Raw genomic sequence first — 20,866 nt, 5'->3', positions numbered from 1 at the left:
TGGGTCAGTAGATCTGTGGGTCAGTAGTTCTGTGGGGTCAGTAGATCTGTGGGTCAGTAGATCTGTGGGGTCAGTAGTTCTGTGGGGTCAGTAGACCTGTGGGTCAGTAGTTCTGTGGGTCAGTAGTTCTGTGGGGTCAGTAGATCTGTGGGTCAGTAGTTCTGTGGGTCAGTAGATCTGTGGGTCAGTAGTTGTGTGGGTCAGTAGATCTGTGGGTCAGTAGATCTGTGGGGTCAGTAGTTCTGTGGGGTCAGTAGACCTGTGGGTCAGTAGTTCTGTGGGGTCAGTAGATCTGTGGGTCAGTAGATCTGTGGGGTCAGTAGACCTGTGGGGTCAGTAGATCTGTGGGGTCAGTAGACCTGTGGGTCAGTAGTTCTGTGGGTCAGTAGTTCTGTGGGGTCAGTAGACCTGTGGGTCAGTAGTTCTGTGGGGTCAGTAGATCTGTGGGTCAGTAGATCTGTGGGGTCAGTAGACCTGTGGGGTCAGTAGTTCTGTGGGGTCAGTAGATCTGTGGGTCAGTAGATCTGTGGGGTCAGTAGATCTGTGGGGTCAGTAGACCTGTGGGGTCAGTAGTTCTGTGGGGTCAGTAGATCTGTGGGGTCAGTAGACCTGTGGGGTCAGTAGATCTGTGGGGTCAGTAGTTCTGTGGGGTCAGTAGACCTGTGGGTCAGTAGTTCTGTGGGGTCAGTAGTTCTGTGGGGTCAGTAGATCTGTGGGGTCAGTAGACCTGTGGGTCAGTAGTTCTGTGGGGTCAGTAGTTCTGTGTGGTCAGTAGATCTGTGGGGTCAGTAGATCTGTGGGGTCAGTAGACCTGTGGGTCAGTAGTTCTGTGGGGTCAGTAGATCTGTGGGTCAGTAGTTCTGTGTGGTCAGTAGATCTGTGGGGTCAGTAGACCTGTGGGTCAGTAGTTCTGTGGGGTCAGTAGATCTGTGGGGTCAGTAGATCTGTGGGGTCAGTAGACCTGTGGGTCAGTAGTTCTGTGTGGTCAGTAGATCTGTGGGGTCAGTAGATCTGTGGGGTCAGTAGATCTGTGGGGTCAGTAGTTCTGTGGGGTCAGTAGTTCTGTGTGGTCAGTAGTTCTGTGGGGTCAGTAGATCTGTGGGGTCAGTAGATCTGTGGGGTCAGTAGATCTGTGGGGTCAGTAGATCTGTGGGGTCAGTAGATCTGTGGGGTCAGTAGTTCTGTGTGGTCAGTAGATCTGTGGGGTCAGTAGATTAACTGAAGCGGTACTGTCTGCAATGGAAAACGGAATGAAAAGCGAGCTGAGTCGAACCAAGCCAAGCCGAGGCGAGTCGAGCTGGTACTGGTAATAGAAAAGCGCCATTAGGTGTGACATGTCAATTGCCTGATATAAACCTCCTAGATTATAGTGATTTTTACATTCTTAACTGTTGTATAAAAGCAACATCACACTCAACCGCTGTCCAATCACAGCCATGATGATCTGGGGGTGTTATCTGCCTTTTTCTTCACACACATTAATCTAGTGTAGTGTTTTATTTTATTCATGAATCATTTTTTACCATTGAGGATGTGTGCGGAGAGAGGTTTTGTCTGATTATTTCACTTCAGGACACAAACACAATTACCAAGCAGCTATTTGCATTGGGATTGTTTATTAGCAGGTGGGATTAATTACAAGGGGAGACAGGAGAGCGAGAGAGTGTGTGTGTGTGTGTGTGTGTGAGTGTGTGAGTGAGAGTGTGTCTGTGTGAGGTGAGTGTGTGTGTTGCCCACGCAGAGAGATCAATCCTGAGCTGCTCTATGTAGACTCTAGATAAAACATTACCACTGAAATCCATGTAAGGGTCTGTCTATGTCTCTGGGTCTCGGTGTGTCCACACACACACACACACACACGGGGATGTTAAAGGGTTAGTTCACCCAAAAATGAAAATGATGTCATTGTCGTCCCAAGCCCGTCAGACCTCGTTCATCTTCGGCACACAGTTTAAGATCTTTTAGATTTAGTCCGAGATCTTTCTGTCCCTCCATTGGAAATGTGTGTACGGTATACTGTCCTTGTCCAGAACGGAAATAAAGACATGATCATGTCATGTGACATCAGTGGGTTAGTTACAATGTTTTGAAGCATCGAAAATACATTTTGGTCCAAAAATAACAAAAACTTCGACTTTATTCAGCAGTGTATTGACTCACCACGTTAGGGTTAGCGTTAGGTGAAGGAGTGAGCGTTAATGAGGGTGAGTGAGTGTGTGTGTGTGAGTGAGTGAGTGTGTGTGTGTGTCAGCGTGATTAACCATGAGTGTAAGTGAGTGAGTGGATGTGAGTGAGTGTTTGAGTGAGAGCAAGTGTGTGTGTGTGTGTGTGTGTGAAAGAGAGAGAGTTGGTGAGTGTGTGTGTGAGTGAGAGAGAGTGTTTGTGTTCTGTGCACGTTCTCTTGTTCTGATTCATCTCGTGTCTTCTTCTTTACCTCCTTCTGTTTCTGACTCTGTTAAACAGGAGTGTGTAGGTGTGTTTTACACTTATATAAATTGTCACATTATGCAATGTGTGTGTGTGTGTGTGTGTCTCTGTGTGTGTGTGTGTTTAGGCCGTATGGATTATGTAGAGCTCGATATAGACGTGAGATTATAGATTGTGGGATATTTCTGTCTGTGTGTGTGTGTGTGTGTGTGTGGATGTTGAATTCCTGTAAACACACTAAATATGTGGGTTTGTTTTCTTTAGAAGGAATGAGCTCAGGTCTTCAGCTGCTCTCAGGGACTCTGGATCATCAATATGTTCTGTATCTGTGTGTTTGTTCAGTGTCCGCACATGTGCAGTGACGAACAGAAATGAGATGTGGTGTCTGTGACTGCCAGTGCTGTGATTGGTCGTGTCTCCGCGTAATCTTAACATTTTTTATGAGTTGACTCTGTTTTCTTTGCGTTGTCAGCGTTTTCTCTGCATTTTCTGAACATTTTCTCTGTGTTGACTGCGTTATCTCAGCGTTGTCACAACATTTTCTCCACGTTGACTGCTTTTTCTCAATGTTTTCTCTGCATTTTCTTCATTCAATCTGTGTTGTCTCCATTTTCTCTGCGCTGTTGTAAGATTTTCTCTGTGTTGTCTCTGCATTGTCGTAAAATTTTCTGTTGTCTCAGCGTTCTCTACTTTTTCTGCATTTTCTCTGTGCTGTGTCTGTGTTGTCTCTGCGTTGTCTCAGCGTTGTTGTAACGTTTTCTTTGCATTGTCTCAACTATCTGTGGGATTTCTCTGCGCTGTCTCAGCGTTGTCTTCACATTTACTCTGTGTTCACTGCATTGTCTCAGCGTTTTCTCTTTTTCTGCATTTTCTCTGCGTTGTCTTCACATTTTCTCTCCGTTGACTGCGTTGTCTCCACTTTCTCTGCATTTTCTCTGTGTTGTCTCAACTTTCTCTGCGTTGTAACGCTTTCTCAAGATTTTTCTCTGCGCATTGACTGACTTTTCTCTGCGTTGTCTGTGTTGTCTCAGTGTGGACTCGAGTGGACTTGTGTCTTTATTATTGAAATTATCGGGCCCAGTGGATGAGGAACAGATTACTGTTTCTCTCTCAGACAGGAAACACACAGCGCTGAATTATTACACACATCATATGCTATTTTTACCAGTGCTGCTGTGACCAAACACTGCAGATTTAAGCACCTTATTCTGTAGATTTAAAATAAAACGAAAATAACTTTTCACTTTAATCTACTGTACCTTTCTACGGAGGCATATTGCATTCACTTGAAGAAAAAAAAATCTACTCTGTTTTTCTGAATTAACGAGTTAATTTTTCATGAGAAAAAAAAATTGCTCTGTTTTTCTGAATTAATGAGTTAATTTTTCATGGAATTTTTTTTTGCTCTGTTTTTCTGAATTAACGAGTTAATTCAGAAAAAACTGAGCAAAAACTTTTTTTCTCTCGAAAAATTAACTCATTAATTCAGAAAAACAGAGAAAAAAATATTTTGTCATGAAAAATTAACTCATTAATTCAGAAAAACAGAGAAAAACTTTTTTTCTCATGAAAAATTAACTCATTAATGCAGAAAAACAGAGAAAAACTTTTTTCTCATGAAAAATTAACTCATTAATTCAGAAAAACAGAGAAAAACTTTTTTTCTCATGAAAAATGAACTCGTTAATTCAGAAAAACAGAGCAAAAATTTTTTTTCTCATGAAAAATCAACTCATTAATTCAGAAAAACAGAGAAATTTTTTTTTTCTCATGAAAAATTAACTCATTAATTCAGAAAAACAGAGCCATTTTTTTTTTGAAAAATTAACTCATTAATTCAGAAAAACAGAGAAAAACTTTTTTTCTCATGAAAAATGAACTCGTTAATTCAGAAAAACAGAGCAAAAATTTTTTTTTCTCATGAAAAATCAACTCATTAATTCAGAAAAACAGAGAAAAAACTTTTTTCTCATGAAAAATTAACTCATTAATTCAGAAAAACAGAGAAAAATTTTTTTTCTCATGAAAAATTAACTCATTAATTCAGAAAAACAGAGAAAAACTTTTTTTCTCATGAAAAATTAACTCATTAATTCAGAAAAACAGAGCAAAAAAATAATTTCTCATGAAAAATTACTCATTAATTCAGAAAAACAGAGAAAATTTTTTTTTTCTCATGAAAAATTAACTCATTAATTCAGAAAAACAGAGTAGATTTTTTTTCTTCAAGTGAATGCAATACGCCTCCGTACCTTTCAGACTCATTTAGTTCTGTATGTAAATGAGCTGTGCCCTGATTGGCTGCTGGAGCTCAACAGTTGCTCATTTCTGCCGTATGCTAATGAGCTCATGGCTGTGATGTCATGAAGGTTTGTGAGTCAATCCAGTGCTGTTTTCCATCATGTGCGAGTGAGGTGTGTGTGTGTGTGTGTGTGTCCGTCAGGATGTTTATACTGCAGATTTCCGCTCTGCTCCGAATGTAAACAGATTCTCAGCGCACGCATCTGTTTGTGTCATTTTCTGCCAGACTTTCACCTGTAATATTAATATTTTGCGGCACAGCAGTTGTTCTAGTGTTTCACGGCTCTCTCTCTCTCTCTCTCTCTCTCTGAGCCGTCAGATTTCACCTGGATGTTTTTCTCTCTCGTCTGTGAACGTCTCTGCTCGTCTAAAGCTTAAAAATCATTTGTGATGTTTTCAAAAGCTGATTGTGTGTGTTAGTGAGATTCGTGTCAAACAACTCCTGTACAACAAAAAAGGGCTGTATTTACAATTTATGCATTAAAAATTTGTATAAATGTATATGCATGAATAATCGCTGAATACTTTAACCCATTTAGGCCTAAATAAACGCCTGCTAAAAAGAGGCCTTTTTATGCTTAAGTACTTTTCTGTGAACCCCTGCCCAAAACTAAGGGTTTCCAGAAATATTAGTCAAAATTTGTCAAAGCCTACTAAAATCTTAATTTCTCAGGCTCTATAGCAGATAAAAACATGATAAAAACATCAAAATGATGCAGGCGCGTTTGCCTGGCTTTAATGGTGACAACACACAGGCCGCTATCCTGTCTTAAAGCTAAATGCACACTGATGTGTGATCTGGTTTTAATGGGTTAATTGCATTTTTTATTTTACACACACACCGTGGCTCAGGGCGGGATGTATGATGGATTGAGATGTCGAACAGGTTAAAGAGTTTGTGCTGGGGAACATAACAGGGATCATTACACTGACAGCCTCCATATAAACACTCGTCAGTGTGCTAATGTGAGTAAATGCATAGGCTACACGTTTGCTCACACTGGACACCTTTATCAAAAGTGACATTTCAATCACGGTGTACGTGTCACTATTCACTGAAGCTCAAGCGTCACCGTGAGCTCCACAACTCAGAGAAAATGAGTATACAGTTAGTTAACTCATTATTAAATCCGACTGCGTCTTATTTTATATATATTTCTGCTGAAAGTTCATGTGGTAACATATTCTTCACCGTAAACGTGATCGTTCACCTAGAAATACAAACACAAAATAAGATATTTTCAAGAACAATATTGGACCCCATTGACTTTCATTGGATGGACTTGTTTCATCGACGCGAGGGTGAATAAATGATCATTTCAGACTGAAGTGTTGCTATTATAAACCATCAAAAGTGAAATATGAAGAGCAGAATATTACTTTAACCCTTCGTTTAGTGCTTGATGTGCAGGAGTATTTATAACCCGCGTGTGTAGCTTTCACCTTTAACTCGTTTATTTCTGTTCATCTGTATTAATAGATAAATGTGTGCAGAATTAACTCTTCCTAGGACGTAAGAACACTTGTTATAAAAGAGCTTGTTTAACTTAGTTTCTCTGATTTGACGTCATTTCTAAATTGTTAACAAACCGGTATGCTTGTTGTTTCTGCATTAAATTATAACATTGTTTAAATGAATATAATCTTTTTTGCTAACTGCAATCTTTTTATAACTTTCACTCTGTAAATTGTCATGTGTATTCATGAATTTTCTGTAAAGCTGCTTTGAAATGATGTGTATTGTGAAGTACATGTGAGATGAATTGATGCTCTCTTTCACTGCAGGCGGGTCCAAAGCCATGACATCAGAGGGGGAGGGGCCTGTCTCCGAAGGGGCGGAGCCACACGTGGATCTGCGTGCCTCTCCTGGCTGGGATGGGCTTGTTGATGAAGAGGCGGGGCCTGTGGAGCAGGAACAGGAAGTGGCTGATGATGTCAGCAGCGAGTTGAGCGCTCTGGTCGTCCCGTACCCTGAGTTGGCGCCCATCGTTTTCTTCTGCCTCAAACAGTCCACGTTTCCTCGCAGCTTCTGCCTGCGGATGGTGTCCAGCCCATATCCTTTACGCTGAAGAACACTGTGTGTGTGTGTGTGTGTGTGTGTGTGTTTCAGTTGCTCAATCACTTAGATAACGTTTCTTAGGGCCGCATATACACACAGTTACTCAAAGGTCTTTGGCAACCCGTCAAAATAAAAGCTTGGTTTAACTTGAAGAAAATAGGGCAGAAATATATTACTATTGTACAGTAGAATGTACTTCTCAATATTATAAGAATAATGGTAAATAAAAGTGATTTTTTTGATAAAAACTCAAAAATCCAGAAAAAAACATTTCATAGGGCTCTTATTGTAAAAAAAATAAAAAATAAATAATAATAATAATAATAATAATAATAAATGATGCTGTTAAAGTTTTCGAAAAAAAAAAAAAAAAATTAGATATGCTTTTTGATTATTAAAATTTAATAGTCCAGAAAAAAATTGACATGATTTTTTATTAAAATTGAATTCAACCATTACAACATTCCAGAAAAAGAAATGGAATTTTAGATAAAATAAAACAAGTTAAAATTTTATATTTTTGTAAAAATTGAATACATTCAATAAATTAGACATGCTTTTTAATTACTGTAATCGGTAAATACGGAATCTGAAGTAAAACAAAATGGAATTTGGGAGAAAAAGGCCTTATAACATCTGCAGTGTCGCACTGGTAAGCCCCGCCCACGGGCAGATCTCATTGGTCCAGAATACCTGCATATTAAATGTTCATGTCACAGCACTTTCCCGTTCGGCGTGTTCGAAACATGCGGTTTGACCGTCAGCTCACTGGACACGCTGGAGAACATCTTCTCAATCCCAGGATGACTTTCAGCACAACTGTGAATAATAATGAACCGCTTTCTGTGATGAAAATATAATGACACAATATGATGATAAATCAGCGGCGGAGGCGTACGCTTTAGCTGGTGTGTGCTTTTGTTCTGAGAATATAATTACAGTGTGTGTGTGAGAGATATTACAGCTGGATATTTTTCTTCTTAAAGATCGTTTTACTTATAATGTCTGTTTTTTCAGCTCAAATCTGAAATGTCAGTCTCACGTCAGATATAGTAACTCAGTTGGCAGATTATTGGTGTATTTCAGCCAGGAATCGCCCACTTAGACAGTCTGACTGGCATCTAAAGTGATTGAGATGTTTTTTATGTGATGCTGAGGTCATGTTTGTACAGATATGAGGTCAGATGCGGATAACTCGTGATGATGAAATTAATGTGGACGTGACTGCCGAAGATCTGATGTGATGAAAGTAGGGTTGCATGATTTCTCATTTTCAAAAAATCTCATTTTCAGACATTAAACCATCTAACTTTTGATGTAAAACCGCAGGTGAAGATGATTGGCAAATGTTTCGTTTTTGGAGCAGCTTTTACTGTGAGAATCTGAAAAAAACATTGACTGTAAATAAATATAGTGTTTTTGAAGCCCAAAGTGGGCGGAGCCAGCCATCGCCATCTTGGCCGTGCGTCACTCCTGGATAAACGTAAATGTAGTGACATCAGCTGTCACTCAATTGGCCACGCCCTTAATTATGCAGAACTTTAAGGCTTAATATAATTTAAACGGTTGAGTTATACAAATATTCACCCCCGTCACAGTCGTCATGAAGGGCAACATTAGCGATATAGACCAAAACCACTTTTAGCACCAGACTGGAAACATGTGTTTTCCTGCTGTAAAGTTGGCCATTTTAACATGCGGGTCTATGGGAGTGAGTCTCTTCTGCAGCGCCTCTAGTGGCCAGTGGAGGAACTGCAGGCTAACTCACTCAGTGTTGGATTCAAGAGAGAGACAGGATAGTTGCTGCTTGGAAATAAAACAACAAATCAGATGTTTGTGTGTAAATGAACACAGTTCTGCGCTTCACTCTGAAACTCGTAGCGCATGTTTGTATTCATTTACTTAAATTACAGCCTTTGCCAGGTGATAATTGTGCTGAAAATCAAACCATGTGACTAGATCCTCTTCAGATCGAGATCAACGACCCGATGACTGTGATTGACGTACGGATGATCCGCTGTCAGAATATGAACGTGCTGAATGGTCTGATCTGAATCTTTAGTGTCTCTCAGCTGGTGCTTGACCTCGCCAGACCTCAGTGTTAATGTGCAGAGATGACATCACTCTCTCTCTCTCAGTGTGTCGGTGTCTCTCGTCCTCAGTTCTCTTCTGTCCTCTCGCATTTCTTCAGTTCCAGCTGTGGATAATGTCGCTAAATGTCAGGCGTCTTTTATTAAGATGAGAATGGCTCAGGTGTGTGTGTGTGTGTGTGTGTGCTGGAATGATTCTTGTGATCACTGAGTCTCTCTGTTTGGGTGTTTTAAGTGTCTGTATTTGCTGGAATCACAGACGGTCAGGTTAGTTTGGAAACTGATGATGATAATCAGCCGCAGTGGAAGAAGTCATTTAAATAATGTTGCGACAGTCTCCATTAACTCGTTCCCCGCCAATTTGCGGCAATCCATGCTTTCACTATTATACAGTAGGTGGCGCTAGTGCACATCTTCTGAAAGAGTACAGAAACGAGCGATAGAAGACATGTAAAATATTCTCTGGCTTTTTCAGTCTCATTCGGTCTCAAATTTGTGATCTTGTGATCTGTTTTTTTTGACCGACCAGACATGAGAAACTCACGCTCAACCAATCGAGTGAGTTTTGCCTCTGAATAAGTGTTCAGGAAAACAGTCATTATTTAGTTAAATAGTCTTCCTCAAACTCCTGATGTGTTCAGGCTCTACTAGAACAGGTTTTCCCGCTTGAATGTTGATTATTCTCCTCATATTCTCCATTGTTGCGGCTCCTCTCTTCCCAGTCTGTCAGTAACGCTCTGTTTACTTCCTGTCTCTATGAAGCCCCTCCTCCTGAAAAGCACACTCTGATTGGTCGGCTGGAGCGGTGTGTTGTGATTGGTCGAGTGTGTTTGGGAAATGCCCCGCCCCTTTCCTTAACCGCCACTACTAACTAACTCAACCAGGCCCCGCCCCTTTATTCTGCGCATTAATTATTATAATGAGGAATATGACACTGATATAGAGGAGAACACACACATCAACATCACACACTGAAGACAGAAACAGATCCTCTTTACACTTATTGTAGGAGAATTAAGATTTTCCTGCATTGTGACGATATTCTTATGACACAATTCAACTTTAATGACTGTGTGTGAACAGACACTTTCCTTTTGTGTTTGTCTGTAATTCTCATTATTATAATTGGTTATTAGAGCCTTTTAGAACAGCATCATGACACGCCGAAGGCAGATGGAGATATAAGAAAGCGAGTCTGTGCTGCAGAAGTTCAGTTTGGACTCGTGTGTGTGTGTGTTTGAGAGCGGAGTGAAGTCGAGCTCCTCATCCATCATTAACAGCCTGGCGTCCTCCATTCGGCTCACCTTATTTATTTTTTCAATATCTTTGTTCTATTTATTCTCCCGCTTTCAATTACGACCCACAGCAGCTGTTATTGCCATGGAGATTGAGAGACCACACACACACACACACAGCACGACTCAACTTGAATCAGTGTGTGTGTGTGTGTAGGTTAGTTCTTTGAGTGTTTAATCTGAAGTTGTCAACAGTCGTCAGTGTTTGGGGATTTTCATTGTTTCTCAGATATTCAGCATCACGTCTCTGAAGGAGAAGTGTGTTCAGTGTTTCAGTCGGGAATATTTGCGTTTGTGAGGCGATCGTTTCACTTCGGGAGACAAATTTGGACAAATTTAGAGTGATGATTTGGAGAAAAAAGTCGAAACGTCGTCCTGTATTCCTCAAGTTTTAGCAGCGGCTCGTCTGTGTGTGTGTGTGTGTTTAAATGTGAAAGATTAAGGGCTGGATTCATCTGTTTCACAGACGGCATCAGAAATCAAAGGGAAACGATTCACCTGCACAGACGGAGAAACACACACACACACACACACACCTGCACAGACGGAGAAACACACGCTGAATGAGAGCGATGAGAGAGATCTGAGCGTCAGAATGAATGCTGACATTCAAAGAGCAACAGAGACACTCATTAGCAGTACAAATCTCTTTACTGGGGATATTTATAATGCAATTAACCCACAACACACACACTCTTATGTACACACTCACACACATTTGCATACACACACATATACTGTATATGCATGCACACATATACGCATGCACACTCACACATACTCGTATATACACACACACACACACTCTCATATGCGCACACACACACACACTTCAATGAAAGAAATGCCATTTTAATTAATAATGGTGCAATTTAAAATATTATGCGATTAAAAACAAGTCAGCCCTGCGAACCAATGTGTTGATTTGCTAAAAGTGTATTTTGTCATCTTTCATTAACAAAAGATGCAGACTTAAAAATCTGTCTGTAAAGTCATCAGGAAAGAGATGGTGATGGCGCAGTGGATGAGACACAGGACACTTAACCCCTAGTTGACCTCTGACATATACAGCAATTGTATGTGAATGTAAATGAAAGTGAAGTTGCGCTGCTCTTCTCTCCTCTAGTGTGTCGTATATCGAGTGAATCGCTTCAGGAACAAGAACAAATGTGGGCGGGGCTTGATTGTGTCTGTGGGGAGTTGATTGGACGGCTGTGGTTTGCGATTGGCTGTTCTCATGTGAGTGACAGGTTATAGCCCCGCCCTCGTCATCAGAGAAGAGAGGAACTGATTCTCATTCAACATTATGAACACTATGATGATGATGTGCTGCCATAAATCATTTGCGCAGTAAAACGCGCTCCTCTCTCCCGCTGCCGACGGCAACAGAACCCCGCGAGCTTTCAGAACCCGTCCTGTTGCTGTGGCAACAGAAGAAAGAGCGGGAGACGTGTGTGTGTGTCTCCTCGGAGAGACTGTGTTTCAGATGCAGAAGAACACAAATGAAATCAAACTAATGTGTGTGTGACAGAGGGAAACTCTGAACTGAAACACACACACAATCAGAAACATAATAATAATATTTACATATTCTTATCTTTGAGCTGCATTAGAGGTGATGTACAAATACAATGTGGCATTTTTATTAAAAAATGAACACTATCATACTGCAAGTGTTTCAGCAATTAATACTTTTATTCTGCTAGGACGCATTAGATTGATCAAAAGTGACAGTAAAGACATTCATAATGTCATTTGAACTTTCTCTTCATCAAATACAGTTTCCAGAAACTTTACAAAAAAAAATTAAACTTAAAAAAAAAAAGAAATGCAAAACTTAAAGTCACTTACCCAGCTTTTGAACGGTAGCAGTTATAATTAAAATTACGGATTTAATCATTTAAATTAATTTCACAATTTGCAAGGTAAATTAGATGGAAATCACATTAGTTGGGGTTCATGAATCGCATCATCACCATCTGACCATTTTAAATCAACTAAGGTGTGTGTGTGTGTGTGTGTAACAGGTTTTCTGACACAGTCGTGTTCTTCCACATGATTCTTATATTAGTATTAAACAAAACAAATGTTGTTGTTGATAGAATAATAATAGAGTTAATTTAAGATCTTCAGCTTCTATTTCCGAGCGCAGCTATTCGCTGATGCGTTTATATGTGTCCGTCAACACCGGTAATAGATCAGGTGTGTGTGTGTGTGTTTACAGTAACACAGTGCTTTAAGAATATCCAGATTTCCTCATGTTTGATCTCCACCTGAAGGGATTTTCTGTTGTGTTTCGCTGTGTGTCGGAGGTTTTGAACCTTCATGTTCAGCTCGCGTCTCATGTCGTTGTCCAGAGAGTGTGTGAGTAACGGCACTGTCACTCTTCATAGTCCTCCTCTGGGAAAGGTCACTTAATAAGGGCCCTCAGTAGTGCTGATGGAGTCTGCTCACTAATGCAGAGAATCACACGCGGAGGACAGAAGAGTCCTGTGTTCACTATAGTGTGTGTGTGTGTGTGTGTGTGTGTGTGTGTGTGTGTGTGTGTGAGACTGAGGAACGGTTTACAGATGGACCCTCTCCTCTATAGCAGGGCTTTCAGTCTGTTACCACATCCTAACACTCAAAAGTCATCTATCTTTTACTGACGCCCAATCTATACTCTGAAAAATGTAAATCATACGTACCGTATGTAATTAGTGAATCTGTGTGTGTGATCAGTGCTCTCCTTAACTCCTGCTGGACGTGGTTCGAGCGTGTGAGTATGATGGTGATCCTGCTGAACTGTGTGACGTTGGGGATGTACCAGCCCTGCGAGAACATCGACTGCTCCTCGGACCGCTGCCAGATCCTGCAGGTCAGTGTGTGTGTGTGTGTGTGTGAGCCGTCTAATAACTCATCTCGCGAGAACCAGCACGTTAAACACACTTCAGATCTTATGTTCAAACACACACTCTCAGAAGATTCGTCATCTAGAGACTCATCATCAGAGCTTTGTGTTAATTAGCGGATCATTGGTTTAATTACTCTTATGCTCTCTCCTGTCAGAGTTATTTCTACAGCGCTTTAATCATTTGTCAACAAACAAGTATTCGTTACTTCAGTCAGTGACCACACAGTGTCTGCATTAAATATATTTTTAATTAATACATTTTCGCTAACTGTTAATCGGTAATTTCTGAAATGCCATAATTTATCTCTGAAAACAGAATCACTGATTCTGTAAAGCTGCTTTATGAATTGAATTTATACAACACAGATTGTTTCACAGTAATAAACAGTAAAGGAACAGAATCACTGATGCAAACTTCATCAAACACGTGACAAATTCTATTCCAGCGATAAGCAGCTCTACAAAAACAAGTGTCAATTCAGTTAGTTGTTGATTCAGTTCAGTTCAATGACTGTCAGCATTACAAAGTGCATCACTTATGAAGTGAAGTTGAAACCAGCTGTAAAGCAGAAGAGAATAGTGTCTTTGTTCTCATCTGATAGTTCTGAATATATGAGTGAATATGAGGTGTGTTTTAAACGCAGGCCTTCGACGCCTTCATCTACATCTTCTTTGCGCTGGAGATGGTGGTGAAGATCGTGGCTCTGGGGATCTTTGGCCAGCGCTGTTATCTGGGCGACACCTGGAACAGACTGGACTTCTTCATCGTGATGGCCGGGTGAGAAGGTTTCTTATGTTCGGTGCTTAAACACACGTGTTAAATGGGTTTGATTCCTGAACACCTGAACACCCGAACACCTGAAAACCCCAACACCTGAACACCCTAACACTCGAACAGCCAAACACTCGAACACCCCAACACCTGAACACCCAAATACTCGAACACCCAAACAACCTAACACATGAAATGAACACCTAAACACATGAACACCCAAACAAATGAACACATGAACACCCGAACAAACACCTGAACACTCGAACACCTGAACAAACAGCTAAACATCTGAACAAATACCTAAACACCTGAACCACTGAACAAACACCTAAACACATGAACACCTAAACAATCAAACACTTAAACACCCAAACACATGAACACCTGAACACATGAACATCTAAACACCCAAACATCTAAACACATGAACACCTAAACACCTGAACATCTGAACATCTAAACACATGAACATCCAAACACCTAAACACCCGAACACACAAACACCTAAACACCTGAACACCTGAACAAACATCTCAACACCTGAACACACAAACACCCAAACACCTGAACATCTAAACACCTAAACACCTGAACACACAAACACCTAAACACCTGAACACCTGAACAAACATCTCAACACCTGAACACACAAACACCCAAACACCTGAACATCTAAACACCTAAACACCCGAACACACAAACACCTAAACACCTGAACACCTGAACAAACATCTCAACACCTGAACACACAAACACCCAAACACCTGAACATCTAAACACCTAAACACCTGAACACCTAAACAGCCGAACACCTGAACAAACATCTCAACACCTGAACACCTAAACACCTGAACATCTAAACACCTGAAATATACAAACACCCAAACACCTGAACAATCAAACACACAAACACCTAAACACCCAAACCCCTGAACACCTAAACAGCCGAACACCTGAACAAACATCTCAACACCTGAACACCTAAACACCTGAACATCTAAACACCTGAAATATACAAACACCCAAACACCTGAACAATCAAACACCCAAACACCTAAACATCTAAACACCTGAACACCTAAACACCTGAACATCTAAACACCTGAACACCCAAACACCTGAACAAACAGCTAAACATCTGAACAAATACCTAAACACCTGAACCACTGAACAAACACCTAAACACATGAACACCTAAACAATCAAACACTTAAACACCCAAACACATGAACACCTGAACACATGAACATCTAAACACCCAAACATCTAAACACATGAACACCTAAACACCTGAACATCTGAACATCTAAACACATGAACATCCAAACACCTAAACACCCGAACACCTGAAAACCCCAACACCTGAACACCCTAACACTCGAACAGCCAAACACTCGAACACCCCAACACCTGAACACCCAAATACTCGAACACCCAAACAACCTAACACATGAAATGAACACCTAAACACATGAACACCCAAACAAATGAACACATGAACACCCGAACAAACACCTGAACACTCGAACACCTGAACAAACAGCTAAACATCTGAACAAATACCTAAACACCTGAACCACTGAACAAACACCTAAACACATGAACACCTAAACAATCAAACACTTAAACACCCAAACACATGAACACCTGAACACATGAACATCTAAACACCCAAACATCTAAACACATGAACACCTAAACACCTGAACATCTGAACATCTAAACACATGAACATCCAAACACCTAAACACCCGAACACACAAACACCTAAACACCTGAACACCTGAACAAACATCTCAACACCTGAACACACAAACACCCAAACACCTGAACATCTAAACACCTAAACACCTGAACACACAAACACCTAAACACCTGAACACCTGAACAAACATCTCAACACCTGAACACACAAACACCCAAACACCTGAACATCTAAACACCTAAACACCTGAACACACAAACACCTAAACACCCAAACCCCTGAACACCTAAACAGCCGAACACCTGAACAAACATCTCAACACCTGAACACCTAAACACCTGAACATCTAAACACCTGAAATATACAAACACCCAAACACCTGAACAATCAAACACCCAAACACCTAAACATCTAAACACCTGAACACCTAAACACCTGAACATCTAAACACCTGAACACCCAAACACCTGAACAAACATCTAAACACCTGAACTGATGAAGCGGGATGATGTGGGTTCGTCACTCAAAGCTTCTCAGTTCATGTCAGTAGTGTTTCATGATGCTGAGTATTTTTGAGTTTTACTTGCTTTCAAAAGTTGAGAATATTTAAATTTTGTCAATTCAAATACATTGAACAAATCCAGGAAAATCAATGTAATATATTTTTGTTAAAAATATTTTATATTATTATTTTACACATTTGCATGATCCTGCTCTGTTACAACTACAGTAGTTCAGATGTGTGTGCGTAGGTGTTTTTTTTTTTTTTGAGAATAACCCGTTCATTGCTGTGTTTACAACATTAATGTCTCATTTAACCCCACAGACCCCCAGCTCTCGATGCTCAGCTCAGTCCTTCATCAGGACTGTGGTCACTCACTGAAACGCACTGATATACTGTAGTACATGTGATCCGCTGCGTATCAAACCTTCTGTTTCACTGACGTGTGTGTTTTATAGAGACTCTGACCAGTCTGTAAATCAGTGTGTGAAAGCAGGACAGATGGAGATCTTTAATGAACGCCGGCTCTGTGTTTGCATGTGTGTGAATATGTTGAGCATACGATCAGATGCCAGAGATCATCACACCAGCTGTGTGTGTTTGAGGAGTTTCTTCTGGAGTGTGTGTGTGTTTGAGGAGCTTCTGGTGGAGATTCAGACTGCTCTATTAGACGCATGAAATGTGTATTTTTAACGTGTGTGTGTGTGTGTGTTTAGGGTGGTGGAGTATTCGCTGGACCTGCAGAACATCAACCTGACGGCTATCCGGACGGTGAGAGTCCTGCGACCGCTCAAAGCCATCAACAGAGTCCCCAGTGAGTCCACAGCTTCTAAACTCTTCACTTCAGCTCACACACACACACACACACACACACAGCGCTTGAAGACTAGACCTCCGAAAGCCAGAAACTCCTCCACTCGTCCTCACATCTGCGCCTGTCACACAGATCTCGCAGAGTTTGCTCAAGCTGTGACTCGTGGAATCAAACTAAGGCTTTTGAGTTTTGTGATTAATTTTTTAATAAGGTTTTGTGAAAAATATTGAAAGATCCTGAGCAGAGATGAACCGTTTTTGAGTCTGTGAGAAAGCATTAAAGGGATAGTTCACTTTGAAATTAATTTTTGATATGTTTTATCTTACCTCAAGGGCATCCAAGATGTAGGCGTCTTTGTTTCCACAGTATTTTCAATTTTGACATTTTTCAGTCAAACCGATGTTGTCTATCAGTCATACACTGGAGGCTAAGGGGGTCCACCAAAGAGAAGTCCAAATTAAACATGATTTAATGACTCGTAAATGTAAGTACACATTGATGGCCTAAGACACGAAACGAGCGGTTTGTGTGAGAAAACCAACAGTATTTATATCGTTTTTACCTCGTGTAATCACAGTGATCTGAATCTGTTGTTCAATGTCCAACTGAACCGAACTGAATCAGTTCAATGTTACGCCGGAAGTGATCGCTTGCGTGTGACGTCACTCAATATTTACACGGAGATTTCGGAAGTTTTACCTTTAATTAAACATATTTAGATATCCCGAAATCGTCTTCCGTTGCGGTTTCCCGTAGATCTAAATATGTTTAGTGAAAGGTAAAACTTCCCAAATCTCTGTATAAACAAAGAGTGACGTCGATCACTTCCAGACCGAAGCGCCCGTGCCGTCAGATCATTTTGTCATGGCTGTGATTACACGAGGTAAAAACGATTTAAATACTGTTGGTTTTCTCACACAAACTGCTCGTTTCGTGTCTTAGGCCATCAATGTGTACTTACATTTACGAGTCATTAAATCATGTTTAATTTGGACTTCTCTGTGCTGCTCTTTGGTGGACCCCCTTAGCCTCCAGTGTATGACTGATAGACAACAACGGTTTGACTGAAAAATGTCAAAATTGAAAATACTGTGGAAACAAAGACGCCTACATATTGGATGCCCTTGAGGTAAGATAAAACATATCAAAAATTAATTTCAAAGTGAACTATCCCTTTAACTTAAATGAATATAATACAAATCTGGCAACTGGTCAACATTAGACAAACATATTGGCCCGATTATTCATAAAGGAGTCATGGCCATGCAAATTACAGGAGTTTCCCGGGAGAAATAACAAACCAGGAGGAGTCCGGGAGATGGTCTACTGTATGTATCTGGATAACTATTAATATGTTTGTGTGTGTGTGTGTGTGTGTGTGTGTGTGTCAGGCATGAGGATCCTGGTGAATCTGCTGTTGGACACACTGCCGATGTTGGGGAACGTTCTTCTGCTCTGCTTCTTCGTCTTCTTCATCTTCGGCATCATCGGTGTTCAGTTGTGGGCGGGGCTTCTGCGCAACCGCTGCTACCCGGAGGACAATTTCACCCTGTGAGTCTGAACGCCTCTGACACACATCTGCAAAGTTTCAAACATCAAATGTACAGATAAATGAAGTTATTGAGGAGGAAAGAAGTGATCCTGAAGTGAAACGAGTCGTCAGTAATTCACTTCCTGCTGATCCTGTAGGTGTGTAACTCATTAACATAATGCCAGCCTGTGGTCCTGATTGGCTGATCAGCATCTCTTAGCTCCGCCCTCAAACACTAGTGTATCTGAGACTGGGAGAGTTTGGTTCAGAAGACGCTGTTTTCTAATATTGAGACGGAGAAACACACGCCATCGTCACTGTTCGTATCACTGTGAGATTCAGATATGATAATGAGCGTTTGCTTTCTGACCAATCACAGCAGAGCAGCTCTCAGAGAGGCGGAGCTTAGAGAGCGTTTCAGACACAGAGAGAATTTTGTATTTGGATACATGTAAGTCTTATGTAGGAGATTAAATTAGGATGTTTTAGGGCACTTTAACCCGTGCTGGTTTTCGTCCTCCTGATGGTTGTCTGCTTCTTCTTTCTGACTGGTTTCTGAGTTTCTATTCACATCCCTGAAGGCTCTCGTGGGGTTTGAGGGCCGGCGTAAACTCAGAGACATCAGGGAATCGGTCATGCTGATCCCTCATTAGAGTGCACTGTAGATCCCTCACAAGCGCACTTCAGTCGCGGACGCATCTTTCTGTGTGACGTATGAAAGGAGCAAGCGCTCACCGGGTTAAACATATATCCAGAAAATAATGCAATTCACATAATGCATGGTTAAAATCCTAAAATCACAATGTAATGGAAGTAGCGACAGATCTTTTTTCAAGTGTAATCGATAATAAATCAGTAAATCTGGGAAAAATCACAGCAGAAGTCATGCTTCTCTTACTCAGTATTTTTTTTATCTGATTTAATCAAGATGGATTTGCTAAAGTAGTAAATGCTGTAAGATATTAAGTCTTGTTGTCTGGGGGAAAACATCTAAATAACAGAGTTTTTGCTTAAGACAAGCTCAATTATCTGCCAATGGGGACGGAAAATAATGTTAATTCAAATGGATTTTCCCCCCAGAAAAAAAACATAAAATCAATGACATTTTACCCGTCTAGTAAAAGCTTCTTGATGTAAGAATATTTAGATATTTTGACTGGAAACAAGACAAAAATACTGAGTAAGAAAAGCATGACTTCTGCTGTGATTTCTCCCAAATTTATTTATTTATTATGGACGTCACCGACTAAAAACTGAGATGAACAAACAAATCATTCCCAAAATGAATAAAAGTAACAACATGCACATCCAAAATAGATTTTTTTTCTAAATGCGTTGATTTTATTGTGAATGATTCGTTTGTGCGGGTATAATTTTTATTTATAAGATCTATAAACCTCATAATTTTTCAATTTTCATTTCATGCCGACTTTACAAGACTGAAACCGTATAATCGCGCCGCTCTAATCTGCTAAATGCAACAATACGCCGTGATATTAAATATTAGCATCCTGATTTTCTGAAAGCTGCTTTGAAATAATGTGCATCCTGCAAAGCGCTGTTCAGATAAGATCGACTGACTTTAATGCTCATAAAAGTTCATTTTTCTTTAAATGTAAAATATACTTTTGTATTTCTTGCTACTGAGAAATATGAGCTGAACAATCTCTCTCTCTTTCCCTCCCTCGTTCTCTCGCTCCTCTAATGTTTCTCTGTGATGAGTGATGGCACGCAGCAGGGGCTTCTGGGAGAATTACGGCTTTGACCTTGTTATGCCACAAATGTGCCGGCTGTGATAATGGAGGGTGTGTGTTTCAGCGTTAGGAGAGCAGCACACACAGATTCACCAGAATAACACTTTAGCCTCACTGTGAGATCACACACACACACACACACACATGTTGATGAAGAGTTTTTTTTCAGAATAAATGTTACAGGTATTATTGTGAATGATTATTTTTATATAGAGTTCAGTTAGGGGAATTGATTGGATGGTTGTGGTTTGCTATTGGCTGATCTCATGTGAGTGACAGGTTATAGCCCCGCCCTCGTCATCAGAGAAAAGAAGACATGGAAGAGAAACTGATTGTCATTCTAAATTATTAACACTATAATGATGATGCGCACCCATAAATCATGTACAATAAACATTTATTATCAATATCAATAGTCAAAATCATCATTTATTAATAGTTTTTTTAAAATCAAAGTTGTTTTAGTTAATGCAGATATAAAAGCTGTAATAAGTATATTGCTCATTGTTAGTTTATAAGCTAGTGCATTATCGAATGTTAGACGTTTTTCCCCTTTTGTAACCTTTTTTGTATAATGTCATCTGTGTTGGGTAAGTTACTCTAAAAAAGTAATTAATTACTAGTTACTAATTACCTCTTCAACAGTGTAATTAGATTACTGTACTAATTACTCTCTCTAAAAAGTATTTAATTACTTTTAATTACTAATTACTGTCAAAA

At 40.2% G+C, this 20,866-nt stretch overlaps 1 protein-coding gene across 2 annotated transcripts in view; it reads left to right on the top strand.

Moving 5' to 3' along the window:
* cacna1ib (calcium voltage-gated channel subunit alpha1 Ib) overlaps positions 1-20,866 on the top strand; it is a 68,179-nt gene that overhangs the window by 7,443 nt on the left and 39,870 nt on the right. For both annotated transcript variants that reach the window (XM_089133676.1, XM_039656564.2), the window contains exons 2-6: positions 6,514-6,781; positions 12,918-13,029; positions 13,710-13,843; positions 16,764-16,861; positions 18,253-18,412. In XM_089133676.1, the coding sequence (XP_088989802.1) occupies positions 6,528-6,781; positions 12,918-13,029; positions 13,710-13,843; positions 16,764-16,861; positions 18,253-18,412 (758 nt within the window). In that variant the 5' untranslated portion in view covers positions 6,514-6,527. The remainder of the gene's footprint in view (positions 1-6,513; positions 6,782-12,917; positions 13,030-13,709; positions 13,844-16,763; positions 16,862-18,252; positions 18,413-20,866) is intronic.

This window comes from Pimephales promelas, chromosome 8, assembly GCF_988280905.1.
Source record: "Pimephales promelas chromosome 8, fPimPro1.hap1.1, whole genome shotgun sequence".
NCBI classification, from domain to species: Eukaryota; Metazoa; Chordata; class Actinopteri; order Cypriniformes; family Leuciscidae; genus Pimephales; species Pimephales promelas.
Note: the sequence above shows the minus strand (reverse complement) of the source record. Positions and strands in the feature narration are given on the sequence as shown.